The 22,483-nt window shown below is 40.9% G+C and overlaps 1 protein-coding gene across 1 annotated transcript; it reads left to right on the forward strand.

Moving 5' to 3' along the window:
* Positions 1-3,977: 3,977 nt before the first annotated feature.
* LOC133976614 (butyrophilin-like protein 2) lies at positions 3,978-19,716 on the forward strand. The gene is made up of 6 exons (XM_062414865.1): positions 3,978-4,047; positions 7,240-7,569; positions 7,946-8,221; positions 9,178-9,273; positions 18,008-18,057; positions 18,824-19,716. Exons 1-5 carry the CDS (start codon positions 3,978-3,980, stop codon positions 18,010-18,012), a joined length of 777 nt encoding a protein of 258 aa, XP_062270849.1. The 3' UTR covers positions 18,013-18,057; positions 18,824-19,716.
* The last annotated feature ends 2,767 nt before the right edge of the window (positions 19,717-22,483 follow it).

A 22,483-nucleotide genomic window follows, 5' to 3' on the forward strand; every position in this document is an offset into this window, starting at 1 on the left:
GTCTTATAGTACAATTTATACATTGTCCTCCCAAGACAAACAACACAATAGTGATGATGATTGTAATGTCAGTCACCTAATAATGACATATAGTTACATTTGAGTGACAGCTGCCATCTAGAAGCCATTGTAACTGTGATGTGGAGCAGTTCAGATGAAGTGTGGACAGATTTCCTCATTCAGCGGAGGAGGTGTGGATGGAGGCATTAACCCAACAGTGGAGCCACAGGAGGCTGCTGTTCGTTTCCTGTTTCCAACCATGAGTGGGGGACAGTTTTTTAAAAAGCGTAACCGGGATTATCCCTTAACCTTAAAGGATGGTTCAAAATTCTTCAAGTGTTTCTTAAATCATCAGTCAGGAGCCCAAATGATCATTAAGTGTGTTTTTCTTGCTGTAATGATTCCTCCTGTTCATACTGACCATTAGAAGATCCCTTCATAATGTTTACAATGGAAGTGATGGAGGACTAAACCCACAGTCCTCCTTCTGTGGAAACATGGATTTAAAAGTTGATCTGAAGCTAATATGAAGCTTCAGCCGTCTGAATGAGTCAAATCTTCATCTTCTATGTTTCAACGTTACAGTGTTTTTAGTAGCAGAAGTCTTTTTGTTACTATACTTCCACCACAGCTCAACAGGGAAACACTAAGAGGGAATCTGATGCTAAAAACACTGTAAATGTGTCAGATATCACTTGATATGACTAACTCACACTGATGAAGCTCAATAGAAGCTGATCACCTACTTTATAATGACTGTGTGGAAACACTGTGGATTTAGTCCTCCATCACTTTACATTGAAAGCACATTTGAAGGAGATCTTTTGATTGTCAGTATGAACAGGAGGAATGATTACAGAGAGGAAAACCTCTTTACTGCTCATATGGACACCTGACTGCTGGTTTTAAGACACAGTGTTAACACTAGGAACCTGTCCTTTAACCCAATGGTTATTATTGTTGCCATGAATACAAAGGCGGCCTAACGTTAGGGAAGTAATAACTTTAATCCAAACCATAATCTTTCCCAAAACCTAATCAGACTTTAACCACAGCATCAGATCATAACACATTATTATTGTTTTATGATATTGTTTGTTTTTGTGTACACGGAGATAAAATACATTTTCTGCCTTCCCACACAGCTAATAGAGGTAATGTGCCACAAAATGTCTCAGATCTGTAAACTTGAATATCAGTGCTGCAGGGCTGCAGCTCTCCTCAGGTTTAACTTGGATGGAGGTCCAGTCTTGTGGTTGTTGTTTATGGAGTTTGTTTTCTGACAACCATTTGTTTGTGGTTAGTGTTAAATGTGTGACACATGACCGCAACCACAGCAGCTTTCTGCCATGATCTTTGTTCTCTAAACTCATCCGACTCACACCGCAAATTAACTTAGTTTCCACAGGCGGCGTTTGTTCCAACCGTCTGCTTCACAGAGCATCAGTTCCTTTTCTAAACACCAATAAATTAAATATAAGACCTTTTAACTTTCCAAATCCATAGTCAGTTCTACAGAAGAGCTTCCTGTCATTTATGTAGACCAGACCACCAAGCTTTGTTGAGAGTTTTTACAATATTTATTATTTTTTTGTGATTTCAGTTAGTTAGTTTTGCCCAGACTGAAATATCTTAACAACTATTGGAAGGATTGCTGTGAAATCTGGTTCCCATATTCGTGTTCCCCTCATGATGAATTATAATGACTCTGGTGATCCTCTGACTTTGCATCTAGGGCCATAGAGTCCAAGTCCAACAATTTGATTTATGACTAAATACTTGCATAACTGATGGCATTCGAATCAACCTCAGCTGTACTCTAAACTAAGATGGTGAACATGGTAAACATTATATCTGCTAAACATTAGTATGTTAGAATTGACCTCAAAGCACCTCTGATTACAGCCTCTCAGCCTGGTTTATATCCAGTCCAGATCACACTATGAAACCCTCCTGCAGCTTGTGACACAGTCTCCATCTAGTGGCCAAACATTTTAACACCTGAGAAAACTGCATTTTATTGATTGATCTGTTATACAGAAACTTAAATGAAGAGAACAAAGACAAATGTTTAATAAAGGTGATGGATCCTGTAGAGTTTGTGTGTATTGTTACATTTGATAAAATTGAGATCAGAACTAGAACATGATGACAGTAAATCTGAACGCATCTCCTGCTTCACTTTTTATTGGTTTCCACACAAAATGTTGTAGTTGAAAAGAATCACAGCAGGTTACATGAACATCCAGCCCTACAAAATGATTTCCAGCAGGCTGCTGGTGTGCATGTTTCTGACCAAACTGTCAGAAACAGACTCCATGAGGGGGGGCACGAGGGCCAGCACTGTGCAGCTATAATGGAATTCGTCAGACAACACCAGAATTGGCAGGTCCGCCATTGGTGCCCCGTTCTCTTCACTTATGAGAGCAGGTTCACACTGAGCACAGGCCTGAAAGAGTCTGTAGACGCCGTGGTGAACGTTATGCTGCCTGTAACATAACCCAGCATGAATGGTCAGTGATGGTCTGGGGAGGCAGGTCCTTGGAGGGTCGCGAAAACCTCCATGTCGTAGCCAATGGTACCCTGAATGCTGTAACGTACTGGGATGAGTAATTGTCAGACCTTCTTACGGCCCTGGGTTCCTCCGGTTGCAGGAAAATGTCACATGCCTCATGTGTCCAGTGTGTTGCAGTTCCTGGATGGCAAAGGAATTGATGCCATTGACTGGCCCTCATTTCCCCTGACCTTAATCCATTTGAACACCTATGGGATGTTCTGTATCAGTATTTCTGACGCTGATGCCCTGATCCAGGTCTGCCAGGAGATGAATACATACCTCTCTTAGTCAGGATAAATGCAGACTGACGAGAGACGGGAAATGAAGCAGTATGTCTGTTAATGGCCAGCAGAGGGCGCTAGAATACAACCTAATACAGTACTCCCAATACCAAGAACAGAAAAATGGTGGATTTTTGGTGAAATTACTACATATTACAACAAAATACATAACATAAGAAACAAAAATTACAAAGATGATATTCCATCTGTTACATGTGATTTGTGTTTTTAATGTTTTTCTCATTGATCACTTAATAATTCACTTGGATTATACTGTAGATATCAAGAGTTAGGATAGTATTTAGTGGCATTTAGTGTTCCAGCAGCACAAGAACATAATTAGCATAGACATGGAACCAAACATGAAATTTATGGTGATTAAGAATAAAAAAACAGAAAAACAAATTGAAAGAAATATATAGAAAAAGAGCAGTGCAATAAAATCAAAGTTAAATGATAATGAAAAGGCAGTACTGTACTATATATACTGTATAGTACACAATAAAATGTATAGGCCTATGAGATGTTGGCTTATGAATATGAGTAATAACTTTAAAGAAAATGTGTGCACTGACTAATGTTATTCCTGCCCTACATTGTTTTCATTGATCAACTATTTGACCTTCTCTTTCCAAGATCCTCAGCTTTATAGTCGGCTACAAAGACAATTGAGCCCCGAGTCATGTCACCCACCGTTTGTTTTTCGTAATGACTAAGTTGTAAAGTTTCGCAGTGCAGTGTATATTAGTCTACATATATGGCAAATCATTAATGAGAAGTGTTTTGAAAAAGACAAAGGCTAATGCTTCAATTGTCCAAATCAAAAGCTTTTTTTTCTTCTTTGAATTAACACAGGTTATGGATGGCCTTTTGTCCTAGATTTGGACAGAATAAATCAAAATGCCCACGTTGGGGCTCATGCATGTGCAACATAAAAGGAAAACACAGAATAAAAACGACAAACAAAACAAAATTTTAATATATAAATAAAAACAATATATACTATAGACAAGGAATTGATAGATTTTACATCATATAGTTCACTAAATAATGCATTTGTGAAGAAAATGATTCAACCGGAAGTGCATTCATTTATTTTGAAATGTATCCCATGCATTTCCTTTCGGTTATCGCTAACTATGGAGCTGCTTCTTCTGGTGTTTTTCTGTCTCCTGACTGGCTCTGAAGTAACGTTTGGTGCTGAAAACGGTAAGAAAACTATTTATTTAGGGGGGTGAGCAACGCTTTCACCGAGCTCTGCAAAGTTCACTTTATTATAACAGTAAATAGTAAAAGTTCCAGTAAACTTTTTCTTTGCTTAACATGAAAACATCATACACACTCAGGTGATATAGTTTCCTCACTATAGCACTGATCAATACAAGGTCTGACAACACTGAGAAGACTGTTGATTTCGCTTGTGCTGAAATCAAAGACATGAAGGATAAAGTGTCCAAACTTGAGAAAAGAGCTTCACACGAGGAGAAGCGAGTGAACGACTGTCAAAGGATCTCAGAGTTGGAAACATCTACGGCTGTATGGAGTCGAAGAGTCGGAGAAGGAAGATGTTTGGCGGAAAACGATTAAAATGTGTCAAGATGTCCTGCCGGTGTTACAAATCAACTGGTTTCCACGTTAACTGGTTACCTTTGTTTATAAACATTGGCGAATGCCTGAATGTACTTCCGTAAATGGGTCAATGACGTATAAGGATTTTCAACAACTCAATTTTAGAATAATAAAAACAAGCATATCTAATGCAGTAGTTCAAACATTCAGAATGTTGTGTACCTGGAAATTCATATTACAATGTGAAAGTGATTTTAGTGGGTTTTTCAAGATTAATTGGCCCTTAAAAAAAGTCACGACCATGATTCATCTTGAAATATCTTATATAAAGAAAAGATCATCATTTACAAAAATTTAAAAAAAAAAAAAAAATGCAAATACTTTGTTTCCAAACACTTATATTACTGAAAACTTGTAAAAAAAAAAAAAAAAAAAAAAAGAAAAGATGTGAAGCGTGTTTAGTAAATTAATTTATTTCAAGACTTTTTTTAAGGCCAGTGACAATTACTCTTGAGAAACCCACTAAAATCACTTAATTTCAAATTTATAATATGAATCTTCAGGTACACAACATTCTGAATGTTTGAACTACTGCATTAGATATGCTGGTTTTTATTATTCTAAAATTGAGTTGTTGTAAATCCTTATACGTCATTGACCCAAAGATCTGATGATCTCTCGCTTCACCTGGTTAATCCAGACAAACTGCTTCATGTTGTGAAGTACAATTGTGGGATCCGAAATACTGGTCACCATATTCTGTATTCATCTCCAAATAAAAATAAATAAATAGAAAGTCACCAAACACGGGATTTGATACCGAGTGTGTCACCAACTGCAAAACCATTAGAGCGTAGTGTTTAACCATTACGCCACGCAATTACACCCATCAGTTGTCACAAGGTGATATAACAACTGTAGAAGTAAAAATGACGTCAGCCACGATTTTCAAAACACCTGTGGCTGTGCGCATTTACGCACGCGATACAGCGGTGGTAACTTCATTAACACCAGATCGATCCGGATCTAATGGCAATTAATGTTCATTTGCACATTTACACAGATCAGCTGTTACACACAGACTCAGGTTTATATGTGGGATTGTTTATAATAAAGCAGAATTTATGGATGAACCTGAACTCCATCAGAGCGGTCAGGACATTTTTATTTTTAAGTACACTCAGAGTCGGACTGAAGATTTCGCCCTTAGTTAGCACCAAGTCTGTGAACACATTAACGTCTCCTCCCTCACTGCGTGTGGGTATTTTCGCTTTATGTCTCTACACACTGTTCCGTTTTCTAACTGCTAAAAAGCGTCAATGGTACGTTTTTGGTTGTTACTGTAGAGAGGACTCTGTGTTTTTGACTGACAGTCTCTTGGTTTGATGTTTGTTCCCCCAGACCACATAGACATAAAGTTGTTTTTTCAAATAACAGTGAAATAAGTCATCACTGGTAGTAATCAGTTAACTTCAGCTAACTACACCTGAGTCTCTTATGGGCAGGAGCTGACTCATAAAAGCCTGGCTGCCTCATTTATAAACTGACTCATAAAACTGACAAATATTCTACTTTTTGAGGAGAAATATGCTCACTAAATAATTCCACCACCAACCATCAAAAAAATAAGAATTTGCGAATGACTATCTCGCCTGTATATTACTCTAATTATTAAATGAATCCATTGGTGTCAAAACACCTGTTAAAAGGCTCCAGAATACAGGAAATGACATCACTCCCCAGACCCCCCATTACATTATCCCACCCACATATAAAAATGCTTCCTACGTCCATGCTGTACATAGTCATGTTTCTTTACTTAAAGTATAAATTGAGTAAAATGTTATTGATGTATGGTGGCCACAATGAAAGGACCAAAAAGATTGGGGGTCTGCCCAAATACTCCTCAAATCTCACTCCAAGGTCTTCTGAAAAGTTGACAGCTCTGATTAATAATACAGTGAGGTTGTTTGTGCCCCTCTAACAAAGAAGCTGGCCCCTCAATTAAAACTGGTCTAGAACCACCAATGACTGGGATAGAGTTGACATGGAGCCTTTTCTACAGTATCTATAATGATCCGTCATAGCTAGAAACAGGTGGGGGCGTGGTCCTCATGGTGGAGCAGCTGTGTCTTCTGTATCAAACATGCTTTATATTTGTGGACAGTGATATTTCTGCAGTATAGTAGATGAACTCTGGGTGTGCTCGCTGTCTGAGTGGAGTTCAGAGCTTCGTCCTTACTGTCTTTTTATTTAGCTCGTAGTAATCAGGATGAATTCTGGGAAATGAAGTTTGACTTTGTTTAGTTCAGTTTTCCTCTTCCATCTGCAGCGCTCTCTCCTGCTTCTCTTTCTTTCTCTCACTCATTTGTTCAACCAGGTGTAATATTTATTAGTGTGTTGGATGTACTGACAGAGATAGTCTGATGACTTAGTCACTGCTGAAGATCATCATCATTTAGTTAAATGTTATTATCAATATCAATCAATATCATATTTATTTGTCACTGTACAGAAGTACAACGAAATTATATTAAACTATTATTTATTAATGGGTGTGATATTCTCCTCAGGTTGTGATGAAACACTAGAATAATATAATAATGTGAAAAATAAGAATCAGAGAAAACTTAAAAGACAAAAACAGATAAAACATAAATAGATGTAAAAAAGTGAAATATGAACAAGTGTAAGTATGATATGTGCAGGACAGAGCAAAGGATTTGTTTCTTGTTATGACATAAGTTGATATGTTGCCATGAAAACATACTTCCATATGTCTGTCTTAACCTGATTATTCTGCATGTAAACATACTGATTTTTGTTTTCCAGAGCCAGAAGTCATCCCAGCGAAAGAAGGAAGTGACGTCATTTTACCCTGTTCACTCAGCAGCAGACAGAGTATTTCACGCGAGAAGTTTGTGTGGAGGAAAGATGGTCGTCAGGTGTTCCAGTTTAATGCTGGAGATCATTCTAATCACATTAATACAGGTCAAGATCAGCAGTTCAAAGGACGAGTCTCACATTTTGCAAATAAACTGAGGTCAGGCGACGCCTCCATAACCATCAGAGATACGAAGGTGGCTGACACTGGAAACTACACCTGTGAATTTCCCAATCTTCAGCCAAGTCAAACATTCTACGTGAATCTTCTTGTTCTTGGTGAGTACTTTGATAAAACACTTATTTAGTGATGTGACTGGTTTAAGAGTCCCAGATGGACTCAAGTCAAATAGTCAGAAACACATCTGGCAGGGCCTCGTCCCCACAGCGCTACAACCATGTATGGAGTGATTCCCTCTTTATCAAACATGCTGGATATTTGTGACACATTACAGATTGTGTCACTACGTCTGAAACATTTAGTCACTTTCCAAAACCTGTTAAATACGTCCAGCTTCATGCAGTGATTGTTCAGGTGTGTTGAGGTAGGTATATACAAGCAGAGACAGGCTGGACAAAAACATCCCAGTATTACAGCTCATGTCTAATCCTCTAATTGTTCTTTACAACTTTTTCTTTTAAACTTTGTTCACAGCTGAAGCACGGCTGTCTGTCACGATAATTAATCAAACAAAGGATGGGATTCAGCTATTTTGTGAAGTTCGAGGAGCTTTTCCAAAACCTGAATTACACTGGCAGGACGGAGAGGGACACAAACTTCCTGTTGAAGTAATACTGGAGTCAGACAGAGGAGGAATCTACGAGATCACCCTCCAAACTATTGTGACCAAGGCCGACTACTATCGCTGTGTTGCTACACAGAACGAAATCCACTATCAGGCTTATGCTGAGACATACGTGCATTTCCCTGGTGAGATTCTTCCTGATTATATTTTAATATTGAAATGATTTTAATAGTTAACATGTTTTTAGTTGTGGATTAATGTCAGTGTGTGCTCAGACTGAACACACAGTCAATGAACTCAAAAACATTTTAAACTGAAATATAAAAATCTCTAAATATTTATCAGATATGAACATGTGTAAAAGAATTAGAATATTTACTCAAACTGAATGTAAATGAGGTAAAGTGTATTAGTGTTGCAGAGCCTCATGCTGTATAACAGCAGACTGTATGGCTCTGCTCTCATTGTGCTTCAGTAGCTGTAGAGTCGACCCACCAGCCAGAAGCATCTGTTGCTTTAAATCTTCACATTACTGGACAGTAGTTGTGTAAGTCTGTGTTAGTGAGCTAGTGCTACTTAATGTCTCAGTCTGCTCAGTGAAACATAAAGTTTATCAGTAGTAGCCACGACAACAACTATCATAAAGTGAAGATGTGCTCCCAAGAGTGAATCCAGAGTCCATCACAGACTTGTACTTGTGAGCCTCGGCTCAGGATGTAGAAAACTTGGACTATGGACAGATTTCCACACATGTGCAGATCTCAGGTACGACAGGAGTGTAGCAAAAGTCAGCTGTAAAAAGCCTAAAGTGGAGTGACAGGACAGTGATTGAAACATCCTTCCTACTGAGGATCAACACGTGTCAGAAACAGCAGGATGCTACAACAACATGAGCCTCCTCACTACTGTGACCAAAAGCAACCTCTGAGCTGTGGAGCCCAGCAGGAGGAAACTGCTCAGAAGATGGATGCTAATATCACTGTGGCTGCTGAGAGTCATCTCACTGCTGTTTGAATCTGTCAATCATTGGAGATTTTAGGAGCATGCACACCTTTAGTTGTTCTCTTTGTGTAGGTTATGATGTCTGAACATGATGGACACTTTGATTCTGACTGTTACTTTACCTTTTTATCTGTTTCAGGGCTCACAGCTGGGCAGATTGCTGGTATAGTTATCGCTGTTATTGTTGTTGTTGCTGTTGTTCTCATTGTGTACAAACAGTGGGTTTTTATGAAAGGTGAGTTTAACTAATATTTTGTGTCTATATAATCATAATTAGCAGACAACTGATTCTTTAGAAATGTTTGTAATATAATTTATTTATCTTTCTGTTGGCTTTCGTAGAAGACACATCATTATTTGACCTGAAACTGCTGTAAACTGGAGTTATAGTGTGTTTGAACTCCACTTGTTAGACTATGATGAGCGATAACATGAATCAGTCAACATCAACAACAATATGTATAGTGACTCAAAACAGAAAACGGAGTCACTGAGAGGCTAAGTGAGGGAGCATTGCACTGCTGACTCGCTACATAAACAACAGAGCCATTTCCGTGTTTTCCGACTGAGTGTGTATTTATTTCCAACGTCAAACAAACAGACAAACAAGGCAAGGCACGGCAAGATGTTCAGGTACTCAGTTTGTAGTTAGATTAAGCGGTCAACAAAAAATACGCTCTCCCTGCTCACCCCCTCTCCATACAGCCGCCGCGATAAACAGGTGAATATATGCCCATTCATTCAATCACTCAATCACTGCTCCATGACCACACCCCCCCGTGACGTGCATGAAAGGTGCAAAACTGACAGCTGAGGCCAAACACAAACACAAACCCGACTATCCCAGCATATGGCACCAACAACCCAGCCCCTAATTATTATTACTGCAATAATTACATATAACAAATAAACAAGACACATGAAATAACGAAATCCACCATTGCCCTTGTTTATAGTCCATCGGTATAGTTCATCAATGCGCTCTTCTCCCTGAAAGAAAAGTCAAGTCTAGTCAAGTCCAAAAGTTCAAACACACAACTTCATGGAGTAATCTTAACCATGTTGTGCTGTCGGTCAATAAAGTCAGTCTAACTGTCCCAGCAGAAACGTCCTCCCAGAACCAAGAAGTCAGACTTCCGCCTCCTGCAGAAGACAGACTTTGGTTATGGGCCTTTCCAAGGAGCTGGTCTTGGTCTTGATCAGCAACCTACGCACAAATCCTCTTCTGTCTGGAAAGGTCTGGATGACCCTTCCCATGACCCACGAGTTCCGCGGTGCTGTTTCATCCACGATAAGCACGACGTCTCCTACCACAAAGTTGCGCTTGATACCTGTCCACTTCTGCCGTTCCTGCAACTGTGGTAAATATTCCTTAGTCCATCGCTTCCAGAATAGATTGGACATATACTGGACCTGCTTCCAGCGTCGATGAGCGTAGATGTCATTTCTTTGAAATTCCCCTGGTGGCAAGGAAGGGAAGGTTTTTAACAGCAAAAGATGATTAGGTGTTAAAGCTTCGAGATCATTAGGGTCGGTTGAAGCCTTGGTGATTGGCCGACCGTTAATGATGGCTTCCACCTCACAGAGGACAGTGTGCAGTCCCTCCTCATCAAGATTTTGCACCTTAAAGATGGAATTGAAGACCTTCCGCACGGATCTGATCAACCTTTCCCAGACGCCACCATGGTGTGATCCAGCTGGAGGGTTGAAAACCCACTTTACCTCCTTTTGAAGAAGAACATCATTTATCTGAGCTTGATTCCAACCCCTGATGGCCTCTCTCAGCTCACGTTCTCCTCCAATAAAATTTGTTCCATTGTCTGACCGAATTTCCCGGACTTGGCCACGCCTTGCCATGAATCGTCGTAGTGCGTTGATAAAAGAGTCTGTATCCAGCGAAGGAGCCACTTCGATATGGACAGCTCGTATTGTCAAACAGGTGAATATGACTCCATATCTTTTTACTACCCTCCTCCGGCTCTTAACCTCAAACGGTCCAAAGTAATCCACGCCGACTCTGGTGAATGGAGCTTCGTCTGGACAGACCCTGTCAGCAGGAAGATCAGCCATCAGCTGGCACCCTGGAGCAGCTTGCAGCCTCCGACAAACAACACACTTTGACAAAATCCTCCTTATGGCTGTGCCAACCCCTGGAATCCAGAACCTTTGACGCAACTTGGACAACATGTAGTTGCGTCCTCCATGACCAACCTGTTGATGTATGTGCCTCAGGAGAAGGTCTGAAATGTGGAGCTCTTTGGTCAGAATAGCAGGGTGTTTTACATCTTCAGGTAAAGCTGCCCTACTTAATCGTCCACCAACCCTCAGGATACCATCCTCCAATACAGGAGAGAGTTTGAAGATGTGACTATTCTTTTTCACATTTCCGCCACTCTGTAAACTAGAGAGTTCGTTGGGAAACCTCTTCCTCTGGCAAAATCTGATGATTTCCATTTCAGCATCCAGCAACTCATCTACTGTGAGGAAACCTCTCCATGTGAGGTCTTTGACTTCTCCATTTCCCTGCTCTGAGGACGATCTTTGTTGTTCCCATGGCTCAGACTGAGTGGCTGCTGAGTCAGACCATTTCCTCCTCTGGCTAAGACACCGCAGCAAGTTCTTTAGCCTGATAACCCAAGCCACAGCCCTTCTCAAACAGGTCCAAGAGGAAAAATGATGGATTAGTCGAGTGGTTGCATCCACATCCTCTGAGATCTGCACCACATTCACTGCAACACTGACCTTGACTTCTGGATCATTTGGAAGAAGTTCACCCAAACAATCTGGACTCACAGGCCAGTCCTGTTCCGGATGCAGAAGATATGCAGGTCCTGACAACCAAGTCTCACTCCTCAGGAATGTGTCAGCCTTCAGCCCTCTGGAGGCCACATCTGCAGGATTGCTTAGAGTGTTTACATACCTCCACTGAGATGGCTGTGACACTTTGAGTATTTCTGAGACCCTGTTGGCGACAAAGGTACGGAACCTTGAAGTCTCGTTCTTAATGTACTTTAGCACGGAGGTGCTGTCAGTCCAAAATGTTGACTCTGTTAATGACATGCGCAACTCCCTTTTCCAAAAGGTGTCCAGACGACTTGCCATGGTAGCAGCTGTGAGCTCCATACGAGGTATTGAGACCGACTTCAGAGGAGACACCCTGGACTTTCCCATGACAAAGCTGCTATGTAACTGTGAACGTGCATTCTGCAGGAGTAGGTAGGTCACTACACCATAACCGTTTTCACTTGCGTCTGTAAAGTGGTGCAATTGTGCCACAGTGACTTCTCCAAAATCTGGGGGCTTTAGACACCGAGAAACCTGGAAGTGCTCTAACTGATGAAGCTCTTTTAACCAGTTTGTCCATTCCTGTGCAGCTGATGGTGGTATAGGGTCATCCCAGCCGAGTTGCCGCCTGCACAGGTCCTGCAAGATGATTTTAGCAGAGAGGACAATGGGACTCAGGATTCCTAAAGGATCATATATCGAACTGATGACAGAAAGGATCCCCCTCCTCGTCACAGGCCTGTCCTGCACCAGGATTTTAAACTTGAAGGCATCAGACTGAATGCACCATTGCACCCCAAGCACCCTCTCCACAGGTAATAGGTCGTGGTCCAGATCCAAGTCCTTTATGCCCTTTGCTCTTTGATCTCCTGGGATTGCTGCCATCACTGCACGCCTATTGCTCATCCATTTTGTCAGCTTAAAGCCTCCTTTAGCACATATAGAAACCAAGTCACTGTACAGCGCCACCGCTTCTTCCTCACTGGCTGTCGATACCAGACAGTCGTCCACATAGAAGCAATGCAACAGCTTCTCAATGGCCTCTTGGCAGAACTGTTCTTCGTTGTCCTCAGCACATTTCCTCAATGCAAAGTTAGCACAACTTGGTGAGGAGGTCGCACCAAAAAGATGTACCAACATTCTGAAGTCCACTAGGTCTTGGGTGACATCACCTTTGGGCCACCAGAGGAACCTCAATAGGTCAGCGTCTTCCCTTGGTACCCTTACTTGGTGAAACATAGACTCTATGTCTGCCATGATCACCACCGGTTCCTTCCTGAATCTGGCCAGGACACCAATCAGCGAGCTAGTGAGATCTGGACCTTGTAGCAGTTGAGCATTGAGAGACGTTGACTGGAAAGTGGCTGCACAATCAAAAACCACACGGATTTTTCCTTTCTGAGGGTGATAAACACCATGGTGTGGGATATACCACAGCCTTCCATCACTACGTGCCAGCTCATCTGAAGGTACTTGCTCTGCGTATCCCTTGGCGACCATGTCATTCATAAAATCTGTGTACTGCTGTTGAAATGACGAGTCCCTTTTAAACCTCCTCTTTAGGTTTAGGGCACGCTGCTCGGCAACCTTCTTGTTGTTTGGCATGTTCACAGAACTTCTCAGGGGCAATGCAATCTGGTAATGGCCATCTACAAGTCTGGCCGAATCCTGGGCCAACCTCATGAACTTTTGATCTTCTCTTGACTGACCAGGTTGTTCATCATAGCCACATTCTGGGAAATCTGTTCTGAACTGCTGCTGCCAGAGCTCCTCCAAGTTCAGGACTGAGATTCTGTTAACGGTCGCAACATCCATTCCATCACCACTGTCTCCCCCCAGTGGTCCATTAACAGTCCAGCCCAAAATAGTCTTAATGGCATAAGGTCCATCCTCCACACTACGGATGACTTGTAGTGGTTCCAGTGCCTTTGGTACATTTGTTCCAATCAACAGCTCAACTTCGGAGTCAATGTCAGGTAAGTGAACATCTCTCAAGTGCGGCCACCTCGTAAGATCCCTTTGACATGGAATGTTTCCCTTATGGACTGGCATACACTCCTGGGTATAGGTATTGGGCAAATCACAGTATGTCTCCCCATCCAAGCCAGCCACCTCCAGTCCTGTGATCACATAGCTATTAACAACCTTCTCCTGACCCATTGTCCGCAAGAGAATTCGTGTCTTCTTCCCTGAGAGGTTGAGCTTGTTCATCAGATTTACTGTGCAGAAAACAGCCGTGCTACCCTGATCCAAGAAGGCATAAGTAACCACTGCATGGTTACCTTTCTTGGATTTAATCTGTACTGGAACTATAGGAAGCTTGCAGTCATGACCACCAGCCCCAGTAAGCCCATTGGATACCAGAGCACAGCCCACTGCGGCGCCTGGTTCTCCCTCTCTCACTGGATCCCTTTCCTTTGAGTGGATGTGAAGCAGTGTGGGGTGTTTCAAACTGCACACTTTGCATGAGAGACGCTTTCGACAGTCCTTGCTGACGTGTCCTATACACAAACAGCCGAAGCACATTCCCTTTTCCCTCAAAAAAGTGATCTTCTCGGCGTGAGCCCTTTTCTCCAATCGAGAGCAAAACTCCAAAGTGTGTCCACCCTCACAAAACGGACAAACTTTCTTGACTGATGAGGTCGTGTCTGGTCTCCTTCCCGTTGTTGTTGTGTAATTGTTCTGTACAGTGGTCATAGTTGTAGCAAAACTACTTCCCTTTGGCCTAGGTCTAGGTTTTAAGTTGGTTCGACTCATGCCTCTGTTTAATGCTGGTGATGCATCCTGAATGTCCCCGAATACTGGGTCTGTTAGAATCCTTGCTTGCCTTTCGATGAAATGGACAATATCATTGAATGTAGCCCTTTGGTTACGTCTCTCTTGTATTTCACAAGCAGTTGTCCTCCATCGATCCCTTAGCTTGTAAGGCAGCTTCTTTACTATTGTCAGCATGTTAACAGGCATATCCATTTCAAACATATACTGCACCTTGTTCATTGCATTCGAGCAGCCTCTGAGAAATAAGCTGTAGTCTTGAAGCGCCTTCACGTCCTCTGATTTAATCGGGGCCCACGACAATGCCTTGTCCATATAAGCAGCTGCAACCCTTTGTTCATCTCCAAAATGTTCTTGTAATAGGATTTTGGCCTGAGCGTAGCCCCTGTGTGGATCCATGTGTTGGCAGCTTCTTACAAGGTCTCTTGGGCGACCTCTGGTGAATTGCTCGAGAAAGTACAGGCAATCACTATGACTGGTGGCCTTGCTTTCAACACCATTTTCAAAGGCTCTCATAAATGTATGAAACTGCAATGGGTCACCATCATACACCTGAATATCTCTTTTAGGCAAGGATGCTCGTTGCTGCTGTTGTATCAGTAGTGTTGTTATTTCATTCTGTCTTTTCATGATATCAACAACATTGTTTTGCTCCCCACTGCTTGCTGAACCTCCAACGTTGAGAATGTTTCCATGATGCATCTGATCATTAAGAGCATTGGGCTGAGGATTAAACTCAGGTAGGTGGCGCTTTAAAGCGGGAGGCTGAAAGTGAGCCGCGTGGGTCAGCCTGTCTGATTTAGGCCTTGTCACCTGTTTGCTGTCCATGATTTTAGATTGCTGTTTAGATGTTTCCAGCCTCTGAGGAATGAAAGGAGCGGCGTCAATATTGAACTTTGTTTTTCCTTGTTCGTTTTTAAGGTAAGAATTCATTGCATTGGACCGGTCTGTTACAGTGTTTTTAGAACCAAATGTGCTAGCAGCCCTTAGCACACTCACTTTTGCAGAGTGTGCAGCAATTTCTTCATCCAGCTTGAGCCTTTCCTTACGTTTCCGTATTTGCTCCTCCTCCTCTTCCAGTGCATGTTTGTCCTGTAGAAGTTTTTGCCGTGCCATCAGTGCAGCCAAATCAGCTTCTGCCTTGATGCGAGCAGAAGAAGTCCCTGATACGTTGGACCTTTTACCACTTCCAGAGCTTTTTCCACTTGCAGCACTTTTTGCAGATCGTCTGCTTTGCACATTTGATATGCTATCACTTGGTTTCACATCATCCTGTAGGCCTCCATAAAGTGTGATGGGGCCTGTGTTGTCCTGTGCTGCTGCCTGTGAGGCATCATCCATTTGAAGGTGACACACATCATTTGTTGCTGCAACCAAATCATTTTCCACAGGATTGGGAACATGTTCCTTTTCCTCCAACCACTGAATCACATCATTCTCAAATGTACTGCTGTAATGTTCAATGCTTGAGAACCAATCCTTCTGTCTAACCTTTTCATCCTCAGGTAACAGTGGAATTATTGTTTGATGCAGGTTAACAGCAGTATCAAGGAGCTGAGTGAGAGTTTGCAACTGAGATTTCAACTCCTGTGCATTTTCCTTTTGTTTCATAAGCTTTTTCATTGCAGGTATTAAGCCCTTTATTTTGTTCACATGAGTTTTACGTTCCTTTTGTAGATCTTCAACTTTATTTGCCAAGGCTTTTGCAGTGAGTTTGACATTTCTTTTGGCATCCACTGCTTCAAACTCATTGTTTTCCACTCTTTCCTTTGTTTCACTCATATTGCGGGTTTTTTTTTTTTTTTTTTAAGCTCAGCAGCTCAGTGATTTGCGCAGTGAATCAACAATACACCCAGCATAATTTTTCCCTTTTCCACAGATCATTTATTTCACATCCATAGGTATTGGGGAAAAAGGAACACCACAGATATTCACTCTCAACGAGCAGCGTGTCTCAGCGGACTTTCGCATGCGGGCAGCGCTCCCCAATGGACGCGCTGTCAATCGAACTGCGTTCAATCCAAAATACACAGCATGAATGAATGCGAGTGATACAGGCCTACCGGTCTGAAGTCCGCGTTGCGATGAGTCTGGCGTTGCAGTGATCGTGTGGCGTGATCGTTTCCAAGTGTCCCGTCTGGGTGTAGTAGCCGCGATTTTTGTTGACAAAATATAGTGACTCAAAACAGAAAACGGAGTCACTGAGAGGCTAAGTGAGGGAGCATTGCACTGCTGACTCGCTACATAAACAACAGAGCCATTTCCGTGTTTTCCGACTGAGTGTGTATTTATTTCCAACGTCAAACAAACAGACAAACAAGGCAAGGCACGGCAAGATGTTCAGGTACTCAGTTTGTAGTTAGATTAAGCGGTCAACAAAAAATACGCTCTCCCTGCTCACCCCCTCTCCATACAGCCGCCGCGATAAACAGGTGAATATATGCCCATTCATTCAATCACTCAATCACTGCTCCATGACCACACCCCCCCGTGACGTGCATGAAAGGTGCAAAACTGACAGCTGAGGCCAAACACAAACACAAACCCGACTATCCCAGCATATGGCACCAACAATATGATATAATTCCCTTTGGTCTCACAGATGAAATCTAACAGTTGTAGCTGCCACCAGGGTTGGAGGGTTTAAACATGGATTCTGATACAGTTACTAGTAACCTGTTAAAAAAATGGAGTCAGTAACGTAATCCAACTACCACAATATTAAAGTCATGTAACTTGATTACTTTTCCTTACTTTAGGACTGCAATACCTCAGATGAAATCCAACAGTTGTAGCTGCCACCAGGGGAACCGTGAGGGGGGGAAAGTTAGGAGGACTCTAAGGGCCAGTAACTGACAGGGGCCCTAAAATATATTAATCAAACTAATAAACTAAATATTTATTAAACTAAAGCTTCACTTTTCTTGTTTCTGGCTAAATGGAACCATCCAAAGCCTCTGTACTGCCCAAACACCCCCCTCTATTGACATGAAATGGTTCAGTCCTGTCTCCAAACCAGGCAGCACTGCTAGCAGTGAGTTGTGAGTGAGGAGGAGCTACAAGAGCAAAATGTCCCAACAGCTTCATCAAATAAAATCAGGGCTCCAAATTAAAACAAAGAAAAGAAAGACAAGAGAGAAGTGAGAGGGCCACAATATGTCAGCCAATGTTTCTTAAAGGTGGGTTTAGTCCATGAGTGGAAATGAACCTGTTAGTTAAACTTAGTCCACAGTGAAACATTAATGTAACATTTGCTCCCCAAATATTAGTTACTGCTAATATCTTCACAGAAGATTCAGAGTGTTTGCATTTCTCTCCTCTTTTATCTGACATTTAATCAATGCAGGTCAACTTTTAGCAGATATTCATACTAACTCAGTTCTTCCTTCTCCTGCTGCCTGGAACAAAAGGCTGAACCCCCGTGATGATGAAACAACCGGACTGCTAACTGAGAAAACAGGTGAGCAGCATTGTGTTGAATGAGATGTTACTTGGTGTAACTGAAGGAGGTCTGTGGGAATTTCTTGTTTCTTATGTCTTTACATGGGGCCTAATGTGATGTCTTTACATGGGGCCCAATGTGATGTCTTTACATGGGGCCTAATGTGATGTCTTTACATGGGGCCCAATGTGATGTCTTTACATGGGGCCCAATGTGATGTCTTTACATGGGGCCCAATGTGATGTCTTTACATGGGGCCCAATGTGATGTCTTTACATGGGGCCCAATGTGATGTCTTTACATGGGGCCCAATGTGATATCTTTACATGGGGCCCAATGTGATGTCTTTACATGGGGCCCAATGTGATGTCTTTACATGGGGCCCAATGTGATATCTTTACATGGGGCCCAATGTGATATCTTTACATGGGGCCCAATGTGATGTCTTTACATGGGGCCCAATGTGATGTCTTTACATGGGGCCCAATGTGATGTCTTTACATGGGGCCCAATATGATATCTTTACATGGGGCCCAATGTGATGTCTTTACATGGGGCCCAATGTGATGTCTTTACATGGGGCCCAATGTGATATCTTTACATGGGGCCCAATGTGATATCTTTACATGGGGCCCAATGTGATATCTTTACATGGGGCCCAATGTGATGTCTTTACATGGGGCCCAATGTGATATCTTTACATGGGGCCCAATGCGTTTACTGAAGAACTTGTGTTTCCAAAGTTGAGATTTTCTTTAATATAATTGTGTTTTCTCTCCTGCAGACGGAGGTGATGATGATGAAACCAGTATACCATTCAAGCCTTTAAATGGAAACCAGCCAACAACTGTAGTTTCTGCAGTCTGACAACGTGCCTTGCAGTGAGCAGGACCAGTATGGAGCTGTATAAACTGCAGTCACATTTACTTTCTGTATTTGTGCTGTTCACATTTATTTTATTTTTTTAGTTAACAAATGTTATATCAACTGGAATTAATCACTGTTACTGCTTGACATGAATTTAAGTTGTATGGGCAACAATATGATGTAAAGTATAACAGGTTAGGGTTAGGGTTATACAGTGTTTATGATCTGCAGAACTAAGGAAGATAAACATATGGCTTTTCCTGACTTTTAACTGTCAGGTAATGTTCTGAATATCTGCACTGTAGTGAAATATCTTGGACACGTGATCACAGACCAGATGACAGATGACGAGGACATTTATCATCAGTGTCGTATGTTGTATGTGCAAGCAAATGTATTGTCACGTAAATTCAGTTGTTGCACTGATGGAGTGAAGCTGACTCTGTTTAAAGCTTATTGTTCTCATTTGTACACTGCACATCTGTGGTTGAAGTATAAAAAATCGAGCCTTCAGAGACTACAAGTGGCTTTTAATGACGCTCTGAGATTAGTGTTAAAAAGGCCCAGATGGACCAGCGCTACTGAAATGTTTGTGACTGCTCGAGTAAACACTCTGTAATCTGTTTTGAGAAACTTAATGTATATGTTTATTTGCTGGTTGAATGATTCTGAAAATGAAATTGTTTTGGTACTGGTAAATATTGTGTAGAGTGCAACACGCTGCACGTCTCAGCTTTGGGAGCACTGGTATAAGTGCCTTTTAAAAATAGGTCACTAGGGTGTTTTTTATTGTGTTTTTAATTTTTTTATCTTTTATATGTTGTTTTTAAAAAGAGACTTTTTATGGACCTAAGTCTGGAATACAGTACATCTATCTATCTAAGCAGTATCTTTATACTAATGCTAAATGCATCGTGTACCTGAAACTTTCACTTTCTGTACCACTAACAGTTATTGAGCCATTATGTGCTTTTTAAATAAAATATTTCTGTTACAGTAATTGGTCTTTGTGTTTGTGAAATAGAGATGAGGCTTATATAAAACATGTATTAATAACAATCTGAAACATGTTGATTTTAAACGTATTTATGTGTGTTATGTGTAGTTGTAAAAAGTCTCATTTTAAATCAAATCTGGAAGATGTAAATAATGAGCTTCATGTCTGTAAGAGGACGAAGCTCCATCCTGGCCTCCTCTTCCTCTTCTAGAAGCTTTTTAACTGCTCCTTAATCTGCCTCTCTGTGTGTCGAGCCTGGACCTTCATGTGTTTTGCTGCTAATATATGTATATGATTGCTTGCATACACAATTCTGGCTTTATTTTCCTGTCAAAAAAACTGCAGCAATCCAGGAGTTCAGTCAACGATCTTTAATAACGTCCCACAGGAGTAAAGGCAGATGGGTACATAAATTCTATGTCCAATATGAATAACCAGTCATTCAGTCATTCTTAAGTTGTGGTTATCTGAAGGAAATTACATTAAAAGAATCAATATTATTAGTTCAAATGGTTTGAATAAACAAAGAAATAATGACAATAACAACTCTGCTGCTGTAAACAATTGAGCATGCTATGCTCCAAATGTCCACAAGAGGTCTCTCTCGACCACAATTAAAGATCGACAGCCCAAATGGTATACAGTCATCAATAGCAGCATGAAAATAAAATATAAGGAACCCTTTTACACTACCAACTAGTCATATCAAATTAATTATGACAAATCTATGCAAAATTACATTCAAAATAAAGAATATAAGTGCTGCTAATAAACTGGTGGCCAGGGTAATAACAGATCCAACCCTGGCTAGATTCACTGTGGGTAAAAACCTGGTAAAGCAAAGGGAAAAGACAGACGAGGAAGAGGGAGGAAGAGTTGTAACGAAGATAGATGATTTGGCTGTGATAGTTATGTTTGTTATCAATAATAATAACATGTTATTTGTATTTTTGAATTATAGTATATTAAGATATGTGACTTTTTAAAATGTCACAGATCAATCATGTATCTTTGTAATTTAGTTAATTTAATTTGCATCGTTGTTGGTTCATTCATGAGTTAAGTGTTGTATAAATTCCGCCACCAGATGGTGCTGTAGAGTCAGAAACGAGTTGTGAAAGTGTCAAGAGAAGAAGAACACTCATTCAGCGTTTTACACAGTATGAGAGTAATAGCTGAAAATGTTTAGTTTCTGTTGATAAAGTCCAGGTGCATCAAATCAATCAATCAGTGAATCAGTCAGTCAGGACTGCTCTGTGGTGCGTTCAGGGGCCTGGCTCTGAGTTTCTTTAACAGGTTGAAAGTGTAAAATAAAATACTCAGAAGGTGTTTTGACGTTTAACGCTTTATTTTTAAGGATGTGCGCTGGTGTCGTGTTGCTGCTTCCGGATAAAACCGAAATATTTCGGGTCCGTTCAGTCAGCAGTCGGAAGGTTTTGATCAGTAACGTTAAAGTGACTTTGAATCTCCAGCCGTCATCGATAACTATGGAGCTTCTTCTTCTGGTGTTTTTCTGTCTCCTGACTGGCTCTGAAGTAACGTTTGGTGCTGAAAACGGTAAGAAAACTATTTATTTATACTGATGATCAAACTGAATTATAAAGATATGGAGTTTTTATCTCGTAATTTTGACTTCCTCATCTTTACAGAGTTGTCAACTAGTGAAAAGTACTGGTTAAAATATAATCTTTAAATCATAACTCTGCTGAGTGATTTGAAGTCATTTTGAGACAGAAAACATTTTCAGTCCCAAATGTCTTTATTGCATACATAAGCCAGACATAAATCATGTTTTACTACAGTCTATTTAACAAAGATATCAGACATAACAAACACACAAACATAAAAATAACATTATTGACTGTAATCACATTAATATCATGCCTGATTACACAATAAACAGCAAACACGGTTATGGCCGCAAATTCTGTTAAATAAACCTAATCGTCTCTCACATAAATACCATCACTGTTATCTCGGACATACAGTTAGTTAGTGTATTTGTTGGTAATGTCTGTTTGATCCAGATGAAAACAGCTGTAGAGGCTTTAACAGGCTGCGCGCGCTCACGTGGACAGAAATCCCTTTTTGGGAGAGTAGGAACGTGCAGGGCGGGGTCTGTTTCCTGCTGTTATTTCTGAGAAACTGCATATCACACATGTGTGATCACATCATCATCTATTGTGTAACTTTATGCTGATATTTCTCATCAGATATAAAATCACAGAAAGTAGTTTGACGTTGTTTGCTCTCACTTCCTCCTTTCACGTGCGCTCAGAACTTCATCTTTCAAATGTCAAATTGAAAGATGTTAATAGCTGTGACTCAGAGAAGGATGTGCAAGGATGTTATTATTTATTAATGGGTGTGTTGTTCTCCTCAGGTTGTGATAAAACACTAGAATAATATAATAATGTGAAAAATAAGAATCAGAGAAAACTAAAAAGACAAAAACAGATAAAACATAAATAGATGTAAAAAAGTGAAATATGAACAAGTGTAAGTATGATATGTGCAGGACAGAGCAAAGGATTTGTTGAAGAAAATGTGCCAGATGACAAGTGACAAGAAAAGTTTCTT

The sequence above is a fragment of the Scomber scombrus genome, chromosome 3 (genome assembly GCF_963691925.1).
Source record: "Scomber scombrus chromosome 3, fScoSco1.1, whole genome shotgun sequence".
Classification (NCBI taxonomy): Eukaryota; Metazoa; Chordata; class Actinopteri; order Scombriformes; family Scombridae; genus Scomber; species Scomber scombrus.